Source organism: Coregonus clupeaformis, chromosome 33 (assembly GCF_020615455.1).
Source record: "Coregonus clupeaformis isolate EN_2021a chromosome 33, ASM2061545v1, whole genome shotgun sequence".
Classification (NCBI taxonomy): domain Eukaryota; kingdom Metazoa; phylum Chordata; class Actinopteri; order Salmoniformes; family Salmonidae; genus Coregonus; species Coregonus clupeaformis.
The window spans coordinates 10,398,756-10,411,994 of NC_059224.1; the positions used below are offsets into that span (position 1 = coordinate 10,398,756).

The 13,239-nt window shown below is 45.1% G+C and overlaps 1 protein-coding gene across 5 annotated transcripts in view; it reads right to left on the reverse strand.

Moving 5' to 3' along the window:
• Positions 1 to 13,239, reverse strand: part of LOC121548619 (serine/threonine-protein kinase MRCK alpha) — a 95,948-nt gene that overhangs the window by 57,706 nt on the left and 25,003 nt on the right. For all 5 annotated transcript variants that reach the window (XM_041860136.2, XM_041860134.2, XM_041860132.2 and 2 more), the window contains exons 2-5: positions 9,681 to 9,772; positions 6,466 to 6,549; positions 4,509 to 4,604; positions 1,996 to 2,144 (exon numbers count right to left, since the gene is read on the reverse strand). In XM_041860136.2, coding sequence (XP_041716070.2) covers positions 1,996 to 2,144; positions 4,509 to 4,604; positions 6,466 to 6,549; positions 9,681 to 9,772 — 421 coding nt within the window. The remainder of the gene's footprint in view (positions 1 to 1,995; positions 2,145 to 4,508; positions 4,605 to 6,465; positions 6,550 to 9,680; positions 9,773 to 13,239) is intronic.

Genomic DNA, 13,239 nt, shown 5'->3' on the forward strand with positions numbered 1-13,239 from the left:
TTGTCAATCAGTGTTGCTTCCTAAGTGGACAGTTTGATTTCACAGAAGTGTGATTGACTTGGAGTTACATTGTGTTGTTTAAGTGTTCCCTTTATTTTTTTGAGCAGTGTATAACACACATATGGCCCTGGTCACTAATATAACACACATATGGCCCTGATCACTAATATAACACACATATGGCCCTGATCACTAATATAACACACATATGGCCCTGATCACTAATATAACACACATATGGCCCTGATCACTAATATAACACACATATGGCCCTGATCACTAATATAACACACATATGGCCCTGATCACTAATATAACACACATATGGCCCTGATCACTAATATAACACACATATGGCCCTGATCCCTAATATAACACACATATGGCCCTGATCCCTAATATAACACACATATGGCCCTGATCACTAATATAACACACATATGGCCCTGATCACTAATATAACACACATATGGCCCTGATCACTAATATAACACACATATGGCCCTGATCACTAATATAACACACGTATGGCCCTGATCACTAATATAACACACATATGGCCCTGATCACTAATATAACACACATATGGCCCTGATCACTAATATAACACACATATGGCCCTGATCACTAATATAACACACATATGGCCCTGATCACTAATATAACACACATATGGCCCTGATCACTAATATAACACACATATGGCCCTGATCACTAATATAACACACATATGGCCCTGATCACTAATATAACACACATATGGCCCTGATCAATGGATTGCAACACACACCATGACACACACACAGGCCAGATGATGGACCTGCTAACAGAGAGCTGGGCCATGCTAAGTTGGTCTGTTAGTCCCTGTGGGAGGCCATGCAGATCACTGACCACTGATCAGCTTCACACACACACACTACAGACTAATGAGGAGGGGGGCAGCCACTACACTCTTCGTTTAGTTAATTTAACCTTCAAGCCTAATTCTCCTTGGTAGGGTATTGTCATTGAGATAAAACAGTGAGCTATGTTTGTGGTACTGACAAGGCATTATGCTTACAGCGGCACAAACATGTACAGGACTGAACTTATTGACTTACATAGACCATTTCTATAACTAGGCCATCCTTATTTCAGAAATGTGGCCTATATGCACTGATTCAAGCTATTTTAATGGGACTTATATTGGAGAAATTACAGGGTTAATGCATTGTCCTTTCAGTTAGTCACACCCACACAGAGAACACACCCTCCTCAGGGGACCTTCTGTTAATGTCTCCACCCTCCACAAACCAAGCGTGCCAATCTCTCACTAGAGGGGGAGCCCACCACACCCCCCATACACACACCCTGTTATTACCAGCTCAAAATGTCTCAGAGGGCCTCTTAGGGGAACGAGATGACCACCGCCGCCCCTCCGCCCCGACTCTCCGTAAAACACCATACAATTAGTGGGTCCCCATCTCTACACTGCTGCTGTGCTATGGGATAATCAATGCTACTACAGGGCCAGCCAGGCACACCCTAGCCCCTGGGTTCTTTCTCTCTCTCTCAAATCGTTCATCTGAGGCCTCTTCAGAGTCAACACTGTCATTATGTAGATGAGGCCTGGTGACCACTTCCTGTGTGTCAAGAGGGAAGAGTGGTTCCCACCACACAGCCTTTGAGGCAGAGGGCTTCTCCTGTTGTCTGTCGCGTCCCTTATGACAAAGCTCCCTCACAGCCAGGGCGTCAGTCAGCGGACCACCACAAAACATATATTTTGAGAGGGTTTGTTTTTTTCATACAACCCAGTGAATGTGACTTGACATATATGAACACACTTTCTCTCTGCAATCATTAAGGAGGGACATATTTGGAATGCTTTTATTTAGAGCCATAAAGGAACCAAATATTTCAGCGGTCATACAGGTGTCTTGGACTAATGAGTCTTCATGAGTCATTAATACAATACTCGTTAACAAAACACTTTTGTGTGTGTGCGCGCGCACTCACCTGTGGACATAGTGCAGTTGGTGCACTGAGTCAATGGCCAGCACCATCTCAGACAGGTAGAATCTTGCCATGTCCTCCGGCAACCTGTCTTCAAACTTACTAAGCAGCGTGAGCAGGTCCCCACCAACATAGTAATCCATCACCAGGTACTGCAGAGAGAGGAGAGAGGAGAGAATAAATATCTCTGACACAATATTAGTATAATAATCATAATAATAACAATACTGTATAATAGTGTACAAGTAACATTCTCTGTATTCCTCTACTGTTCCTTCACTTCCTCCTTCCATCTTCCAACTTCACTTTTATCAGGCCTCTCCCTTTCTGCTTAGTCTCCTTTCTCATCCTGTCATTCTTTCATCCTACTCTATTGCTCCATCCATCACTCCTTAACCATCAACCATCCATCACTCCTTAACCATCAACCATCCATCACTCCTTAACCATCAATCACTCCTTAACCATCGACCATCCATCACTCCTTAACCATCAACCATCCATCACTCCTTAACCATCAACCATCCATCACTCCTTAACCATCAACCATCCATCACTCCTTAACCATCAACCATCCATCACTCCTTAACCATCAACCATCCATCACTCCTTAACCATCAACCATCCATCACTCCTTAACCATCAACCATCCATCACTCCTTAACCATCAACCATCCATCACTCCTTAACCATCAATCATCCATCACTCCTTAACCATCAACCATCCATCACTCCTTAACCGTCAACCATCCATCACTCCTTAACCGTCAACCATCCATCACTCCTTAACCGTCAACCATCCATCACTCCATAACCGTCAACCATCCATCAACTGCTTTACCGTCAACTGTCATCATATTATTCATTTCATTCCGGCCTCTTCACAAGGTTGCTTCCCAAACGGCACCCTATTCCCTATATATTGCACTACTTTTGACCAGAGCCCTATGCCCTATATATTGAGAGCCCTATGCCCTGGTCAAAAGTAGTGCATTATGAAGGGAATAGAGTGCCGTTTGGGAAGCAACCCTTTAATCAGTGGTCATCAACCGGTCGATCACGGTTGACTGGTTGATCTCCAAGCCATTCGTAGTCGATCACCAAACATTTCTATAAAGCCTTGCGTTCCTATTTTTTGTATTTGTTTCGCACTGTTGGCGGTAGGTGCACTTGATTCTGCAGCCTTAGCGCCGGGAAGGCAAAGTGTTCCCATTTTTAACCATTTCATGTGTTTGAAGGTAGAACGCCTCCTATCAGGCAGGCCCAGAGAGAAAATCAAATGCACCAATAGGTCTACCACTGGCCAATCAGATAGCTCAGATCACCGTGTCTGCACAGCTTCCTCGTGCCATAGACTGTAAAAAGAAGCCTGGAACGCACAGCAAAGTTGATACTGTGAGATTTCAAAACTTTTAAAACCATGACTAGGAGAGACTCAACGAATACAGCAAAGAGCTGCTGTTTTATGAGTAAGTTCATGTTTAAGTTGTTATTCAGCGCTGTCAACACTTTGTTCAACACTTTTATAAGCCATAACATGTGCGTTCTCACTACTTCCACTTCCACTCACGCTACAACCAGCACTGCAGCTGTAATGAATGAGTAAAGCAAAGTGTTTCCATAAACTTGCGTTGTTATTATTAGAGGCTTATGTCTTTTTTAATATAGATAAATATTTCACTTTCTCTGGTCGTAGGAGTAACAACAGGAATTGGTGCATGAGGCAGAAATAATGCAGTGCGACTTAAGTTTCGCCATCAGCTGAAAGACTGTCCCCTTTTCTCAGTGAAGAGAGGAGGGACGGTGAGTTGGGTGAGAGGCAGCCTCACCGCTGCTACCTCCCTCCCCTCAGACTGGCCATCAGATGCAGATGATGCTCACTCAGCTGTGCCTAACAAGTAATCCAACAAATGATCTATTACCAGTGTGATCATACACCTAACATGCTGAAATATCATTTCTAAATGGTCTGAGAAGAACAACATTGGCAGGGCAATTCAAAGCGTAGCCAATATGCAGTGATAATGTATTGGGCCTATAGCTTACTGCACAAACCTCATTGCTACAGAACTTTTTTAATTGGTTAATGTTACATAGGATTACATTTAAAAAAAAATATCTGAGCGGTAGATCTCGGCTTGCATTTTGACTCAGAAAAGGGTTGGTAACCACTGCCTTAAAACATACTGAAAATATGAAAAGGGGGAAATGGATGGAGAGGTAGCATTCCAACATGCATTGCTTCAATTACACATTGACTCTTGGGATTGACCTAAAGATAGCATGCTGTACCAAATGTCATATTTATAACACTGAGGGGTGTGTCCATGTTAACAGTTGTTATGGGAGTGCCCAGCACCCCTGCCATTTGGGTTACGGCCCAAATGGTACCATATTCCCTATTTAGTGCACTAGTTTTGACCAGAGCCCTATTGGCAATAGGTTACCATTCGGGATAAAGAGATACCATATATTGACACTCATATGAATAGAAGGGAAGTTAGTGGAGATCTTACCAGGAAGTTGTCGTCCTGAAAGGCGTAGTGCAGAGTGGTGATCCACTGGCTGTCCCCGTTCACCAGCACGTCCCGCTCCTCCCGGAAACACGCCGTCTGAGGGAGAGGTCAAAGGGCAACAATTATACAAACAGAATGAACAGAATGTACTGTAGCTACTTTCATTGGTACACACTTTGGTCCATCACACTTTGGTCTCTCATACTTCGGTCCTACCTGTGTGTGTACTGAATTTCCTGTGTCTGCTAGTGGAGGAGAACCATAGAAATACAATCTTATTGATTCTATCTTTATGTGGGAAACCTCCTTTCAGATCCTTTAGGGGTCAATTAAGTACTTTCAATTCAATTACACTTTCTAACAAACTTATAAAAAAGAGTCAAATTCATATATTTCCATCTGTTTGGACAACCTGTAGATAGACTATGTCATGGTGTACATTAGTGAGGACATGGGTTCGAGACTAGCGTTTCTTATTGCAGACAGTTTCCCATGTCCAGAGACAGCCAGACACAGTAGGTAGTTCTGCTCTATGAGGCTGAGGTATGAAAACTGCAGGCCCAGGGGACCACTGGGAACGGCTACACACAGGCGCGCGCACACACACCGACCACTGGGAACGGCTACACACAGGCGCGCGCACACACACCGACCACTGGGAACGGCTACACACAGGCGCGCGCACACACACCGACCACTGGGAACGGCTACACACAGGCGCGCGCACACACACCGACCACTGTGAACGGCTACACACAGGCGCGCGCACACACACCGACCACTGGGAACGGCTGCCAATTAAAAGAAAAGCACAGCAGCAACAGATATACTGGGCGGCAGGTAGCCTAGCGGTTAAGAGTGTTGGGCCAGTAAAAAAAAGTTTGCTGGTTCGAAGGCAAATCCCCGCCTTATCTTAGATCATTGGTCACCATAGCAACACCCACCCATAGTATGCGTTCCAGCAGGTATATCTCACTGGTCATCCCCAAAGCCAACACCTCCTTTGGCCGCCATTCCTTCCAGTTCTCTGCTGCAAATGACTGGAACGAACTGCAAAAATCTCTGAAGCTGGAGACACTTATCTCCCTCACTAACTTTAAGCATCAGTTGTCAGAGCAGCTTACCGATCACTGCACCTGTACACAGCCCATCTGTAATTAGCCCACCCAACTACCTCATCCCCATATTGTTATTTACATTGTTATTTATTTTGATCATTTGCACCCCAGTATCTCTATTTGCACATCATCTTCTGCACATCTATCACTCCAGTGTTAATACTAAATTGTAATTATTTTGCACTATGGCCTATTTATTGCCTTACCTCCATAACTTACTACATTTGCACACACTGTATATAGATTTTCTATTGTGTTATTGACTGTACGTTTTGTTTATTCCATATGTAACTCTGTGTTGTTGTTGTTTTTAATCGCACTGCTTTGCTTTATCTTGGCCAGGTCGCAGTTGTAAATGAGAACTTGTTCTCAACTGGCTTACCTGGTTAAATAAAGGTGAAATACAAATAAATAAACATTCTAAAGTCTTAATAAAGTGATGTAATCAAATTCACATCTAATATTCTAAACTTGAAAGACACACTTAAGTGACAATTTCATGAAAATCTTGCATTGCATGTTTAATGCTAACTCAACTTAGCATTCAGCCCTGAGTAGTGCTGTAATGCTATGGTGGTTGTTAGCATTTAGCCCAGCTGTAATGCTATGGTGGTTGTTAGCATTTAGTGCTGCTGTAATGCTGTAACGCTACAGCAGTTGTTAGCATTTAGCCCTGCTGTAATGCTATGGTGGTTGTTAGCATTTAGTGCTGCTGTAATGCTATGGCAGTTGTTAGTAGTTAGCCCTGCTGTAATGGTGTAATGCTATGGCTGTTGTTAGCATTTAGCACTGCTGTAATGCTATGGCTGTTGTTGTTGGTGCTACTAGCCAGTACTCACCTCAGCTCTCTTTAGCATCTCCCACTTGTTGAGGATCTTCATGGCGAACACCTTGTCTGCATTCTTCACCTTAACCACAGCAACCTACAGGACGCAGAGGATAGAGGGAGTTAGAGGGGGAAGGAGAGAGGGAGAGTTTGAGGAGGAGAGAGAACGTTTCCATCCACTATATTAATGACATCTTTCCTGTCATGTTCAATAGGTCAAACCATGAGAAATAACTCCACTCAGTTTCAGAACATTTTCTCCCTACTGAACTTGACCCACTCCTTTTAGATCAGGGAAGGGGAGTGAACGAGAGCACAAGGGAAGTGAGCATCTTTGTGGAATGAAACACGGCCATAGAGTCAGAGGAGAAGAGGAGGGGAAGAGAAAGGAAGGCAGACAGGAAGTGACCTAGGACATAGCTGGGATCTTTCAGTTCAAGGGCCTCAAGTTGGCCATGGTCGCACAGCAGGACAGATACACTCATTACAATGGGTCTGCAGCAAGGACAGGCAAGCTAGCTAGCTAGCTAGCTACTGTTAAGTGATAACGTCTAACACAACCCCAGTCAGCCCCCATTGTTAGACCTGAGTGTAGTAAACAAGAGCATTCCTAAAACGTGTTAAGTTGCAGCCGTAGCGAGGACAGACAACTTCAGCTAGCAGGATTCCTCCCTCAAGCCTTCCAGCCAGAGGACACAAGAGAAAGCCTTCTTCACTTCAGCTTCCCCACAACTCCCTCCTTCACCACGGGAGGAATTTAAACCACCAATCATCCAGTCAATCACACACACACAGAAGCACGTACGTACACACATACACGCAAAGCACACACACATAGGAAACGCACACACGAAAGTACACGCAACACACACACACTAAAAAACACACACTCAGGCTTATTGGAGTCTGAAATGGAGAAGAAGAAGGAGAATGCTAAATGCAACGCAATGATAACATTCCTCCGCTGTTTGGGTTTCCCCTGGTGATCTGATGGGGGGTGGAGGAGGAGGAGGGGACTCTTCTTGGCAGTGTCCCTGTGTATAGCGTGTATACCCCCCCATCCCCCTCCCTGTTTTCTTAGCTTTCACCAGTCAGACATGTGTCAGAGCTTGACATGTATGCTGGCTGTAGTGATATAAAAGCCATTAAATCAGGAGAGCCCAAACATCATGCACAGACACCTAGATCTCTCTCCCAGCTGACTATGGGAAGATGAAATAAAAACATCCTGCTCACAAATGTCCTCTTTCACCTCCGTTTTTGATTCCCACAGCTTCCCACTCCTTACTCTTCAGTAGGGTTGACAAATTCAATTTTGAGGATTCACTCCCTGCTTATTACCTTCGGGAATTCTCCAACTGGTATTTCTGAGAAGAAAAACCTGGGAACTTTGGGAAAAAAATTCAGAAATACCGGTAGGAGGATTCCTTAAACAGAAGGTAATAAAGCAGGGAGGGTATCCTCAAAATGTGATTTCTGAAAAACCTGGGAAATTTTCTGGATTTTTGCTAAACTCCTCCCTGGGAAGGGCAGTCAGCAGGAGATGTGAATGGTAGAGAACCTTACAGTTAGTTACACTATGATGGCTTTCCACTGGAATGACATAAGAGGGACATCTGGCCAGAGACCTTTTAAATCATGATGACCTCATTATCATTAAGTAGATCTAGGCCTACTGTAAACCACTGGAAACTGTTGTTGTGAATAGGCCTGAATAGATACAGTCAACTGAATAGGCCTGTGATTGTAAATACTTTTAAATTGAATTAACTAATTATTTACACAAATCCAGCTACTTACTTTGTTGCTGCTTTTCTAGCTAACTCAGAAGCTTTGATTAGCATGTAGGCTATAGATGCTAGGCTTTATGAAATAAACTGGCAGATCTGGGCCTATTGACACAGCACAGGAGGCACAGAGACTTAGGCCTACTTCAACACAGGAGATACAGTACATCACAGGGACATACATCAGAAATAAAATAAAAAAAGTAGAGGCAATCAACTGTGAGGCTGTAGCCTAGCTAACATCAGAGCCACAGAAATAGGCCAAACACAGGTGGGCACCGCTGCTAGCCTGGCACTGGGCTAGGGACCAGGGCTGGGGCACAACCACTCACCGTGAAATAAAACCCCAATAAAAAGGGTCTGAAACAGGCCATAGGGGCCTCAGCACTGGGCAGAGCTCCAACCAACCTGCTCCACCACACCTGGGTTCAAACACCATTCCAAATCTTTCCAATACTTTGAGCGTTTGGCTCTAGCCTGCCTGGAGTGCCAGAGGGGCGGGGTCTGACGGTTTGGAACTATTCCATTGGTGTATGTGAAGCCAGGCAAGCTCAATCAACCACAGAAAGTATTTGAAATGATTTCAAATAGTATTTGAACCCAGGTCTGCCAGCAGCACAGCAGCTAGCCTAACAAACTATAATATACAACGACCATGTGTCACACCTCATGTAACCTTACACGGCTGAGTTCCTGCTACCATCACTAGCTACCTGCCTAGCTCACCAACATTCCCCAGGTTTGACATTACTCACAATAGAAGACGTAATAAAAACTATAATTCAACTCAGGCCCCCCGAGCCGTAAAGAAGAAAAACAAAGGGTTGGTTTCAGTTCCATTTTTTATAATTATTTTCTTCTTCTTCCACAATGATGGTGAAGAAGCGATGAAAGCATTCTCTTACATGTTGAGTCATGCAGATCGCTTGTAACCTAGTGGCCAATGCCTTGCTGCTGAGATCACATAGAGCAGGGGTAGACAACTCATTTCAGCCGCAGGACAATTTTTGTCAGAGTGGATGGTATGGGGGGCCAGAAACTAATTAGTACACTGCAAATTGAGGCCAAAAAGAGAGATTGTATTTGAAAATAACAATCATTTCATTCCTGTATTACATTGAGACACAATCACATATCTATTTTCTATTTGTGTGAACACTTGGGAACAGATTTCCTAAATTAAACACATTTTTTGCTGAATTCCTGATGATTTTACAGTCTTTTTTGACCAATAAATAAAGTCCCAGATTCTTGAGTGAAAAGGAACTATATTGTATTTGCAGGCATTGTTCGGTTGTTGTATTTGTCTCTAAGCCCTATGTAGGCTACACTTAAAATGCATTGTCTTTGCTAATGCCTTGCAAGATTTCTATTGAGGTTCAAACTTCAAATAAACTTCTTGGTGAAATAAAGTTATATAAAAAGTACAAAAAAGACTTACCTCTCCAAAGGCTCCTCGTCCAATCACTTTGAGGATCTCAAAGTCCTCTTTGTGCAGGCGCATCTGTTTGACCATGGAGGTGAAGGGTTTGGCTGCAGGAGGAGAGAGATAGAGAGGTTAGCATTCTGGGGACTCATTTATAAATGGTGCGTAGCGTAAATATTGTGTAGGCTACGGCTACGCCGGTTTTCATACAAAAGTTGGCATTTATTTCAAAAAAAATATGCAGAGAATACGCAAACTCTAAAACAATAATGCATCATCAAGATTAAATCCATAAAACTGAAAAATACATTTTTTGCTGGATATTTAAAATATGACACAAAGCAAGTGTCACTAGTAGTGATTTCAGGTGTGTGTCTTCCTGGCTGTCAGCCCTGTATGCTGAGGGACTGATATAGATCTTATAGTAAACGACAGTGGTCCGGATGTACAGAGGGCAGTGATAGAATTGTCTATTGTTACCCTCACATTTACCCTCTGGGCGGAAATGGACCAGTGTGGGTCACTGATGTGACTCACACAAGGTAATCTGGAGCCAAAACACAAGCAGCATTTCCCTACTTTGTGGAGGAAGGCCATTCATCCACTTCCTTATTTACTGGATCCTCCAATAAACCTGAGGTAGATTGCCAGTTGGTTGGTTGGCTCACCAGGGTAGGACTACTGTAGGAGCAGCAGATTGTAAAGATCTATTTAATGACTATAGGTCTAGTTGTTAGGATATAGCCTAGGCCTACATATCTGTGCAGCACTTCGCTTAGGTCAACCCTTGTGCACTTGTAAGCAGAATACCTGGGTCGCATCAAATTGTAATTCATCCATCCATCCATCCACTGGTTAGTCTTCCAGCCTGGTCCAGTTATCAAAATCAGGGCTGATCCAGAGGTCCCTGGCTCCCCTGTCAGAGGCCCTGCAAAGGTCACAGCCAGCCAGGGGAAGTCCTTTGACCTTCTCACCATCCACAGAGAACAGACCAGACCAAACCACCGCCCCACAACAACCTTTACTGATAGGCTACTACTTCATTACTACAACACTCACAGACAGAGGAAAGGAAAGGCAGGGCTTTCAGTTGCTGTGTGGTAGGATTTGTATTGTAAGAGTGTGCATTTTTCAACAACTGAAAAGAACTTGGGGAAATGGCATTAGTAATTACTGGGTTTTCAACAAATATTTCACAAGAGCCTGACATTTTCCTTATGTCCGGCGTCCACATTGTTGGAAGTAGAACGAGCCAACACGTAGCTTGGCACACACTTCTCACTTTACTTGTTGCCATGACTTCACACACAGTCAGCTTGGCTCTGTTCAGGAAAGACATTCTCCAAACGTAGGCCCCTGTGAGAAAGGGAAATGCCTGCTGAAATAAAACAAACATCCAGAGAGCTCAACTTCTCCCAGCCAGCCAGTTAGGCCTCGTTGACATGGCAGCAGGCCTCGTTGACATGGCAGCAGGCCTAGTTGGCATGGCAGCAGGCCTAGTTGGCATGGCAGCAGGCCTATGGGGCGGCAGGTAGCTTAGTGGTTAAGAGCGTTGTGCCAGTAACCGAAAGGTCGCTGGTTCTAATCCCCGAGCCGACTAGGTGAAAAATCTGTCGATGTGCCCTTGAGCAAGGCACTTAACCCTAATTGCTCCTGTAAGTCGCTCTGGATAAGAGCGTCTGCTAAATGACTAAAATGTAAATGTAGTTGACATGGCAGCAGGCCTAGTTGACATGGTAGCAGGCCTAGTTGACATGGCAGCAGGCCTAGTTGACATGGCAGCAGGCCTAGTTGACATGGTAGCAGGCCTAGTTGACATTTCAGCAGGCCTAGTTGGCATGGCAGGGAAACAGCCAGCCTGCCCTACCTGGCCTGGCTGGCACACAGCTCGGCTAACACACTCCACTTACTGCAGCCTGCAAGGAAACCCCACTGGCAGGTACAAACCACTGGCAGGTACAAACCACTGGCAGGTACAAACCACTGGCAGGTACAAACCACTGGCAGGTACCAACCACTGGCAGGTACCAACCACTGGCAGGTACCAACCACTGGCAGGTACCAACCACTGGCAGGTACCAACCACTGGCAGGTACCAACCACTGGTATACCTGAGAAAGTCATGAAATTGAACACAACTGATCTTAGATCAGCTTCTATGGGCAACTTCCTCCTATAAGTAGGTAGTCGCTCATCAGACCTGCTTCAAATTACCCCAAGTCTGCTACGATGTGTGTGTGTGTGTGTGTGTGTGTGTGTGTGTGTGTGTGCGCGCAGGGGGCTACTAAAGGAGAAGGGTACAGGTGGAGAGTAGGGGAGACACTGACTGTGCTTCACTGATGAGTGGGTGAAGTGAGGCAAACATTGGCAAAACCACCAAGATGATGAATGTCTTTTATCTGAAAGCCAGGCCCCGCAAACTAGCCAGGCCCCGCAAACTAGCCAGGCCCCGCAAACTAGCCAGGCCCCGCAAACTAGCCAGGCCCCGTAAACTAGCCAGGCCCCGCAAACTAGCCAGGCCCCGCAAACTAGCCAGGCCCCGTAAACTAGCCAGGCCCCGCAAACTAGCCAGGCCCCGCAAACTAGCCAGGCCCCGTAAACTAGCCAGGCCCCGTAAACTAGCCAGGCCCCGTAAACTAGCCAGGCCCCGCAAACTAGCCAGGCCCTGCAAACTAGCCAGGCCCCGTAAACTAGCCAGGCCCTGCAAACTAGCCAGGCCCCGCAAACTAGCCAGGCCCCGCAAACTAGCCAGGCCCCGCAAACTAGCCAGGCCCCGTAAACTAGCCAGGCCCCGTAAACTAGCCAGGCCCCGCAAACTAGCCAGGCCCCGCAAACTAGCCTACCACTACAAAGGACCTGGAGAGAGAGACTGTAGCCTAACTCCCTTTCCTTAAATCTGACACGAACAGTTGTGCTCATAGTTCAAGTGTGTCTCACTATGAGTGTACAGAGCAAATGCCAGCCCAGGACTGACGATATCAGTTACTTCCTAAGAAATAAATACCAGCTGTCAATTTCCACAGAACTAGCCTACATTCCGGTGCAGCAAGGTTTATTGCAAAGGCAAGCCCACAGCCGCCTTGCGACAGTGTTGATCAGTCTTTGATTTATAAATGGAAACCATTTGTGTGGATGTAACTTCAAAACAAGATCGTTACTAAGCCTAGACACGTGCAGTCTCGTACACACAAACGCACACAGCCCCGCTCAGATTTACCCAAGGATCATGTGCCGATTTGTCCAACAGTGAGGTAATGTACATTGTGACATCACACCCGTTCTACTCCAAGCTTCAGACAAAGGTCTTACAGTTCTACATCTTTATCTTTACTATCAAACTATACAGCTTGGCCAAACATAGCAACAGTTGCTATGTCAAGGTGTGGCGCAAGTCCATTTGTAGTGCTCTAAACGTGACTATCCAACCAATCCGTGACTTTGTCTGGGTGTCTTTCTTTTTTTCTGATGGTTTTGCGAGAGCTTTCAAACTAAGTGAGTTCACTGTTACTAGAGAGAGACTGACAATATCACTCACACTCGAAACAGCCAATATGAGTGTTTCGGTTTCATTGGT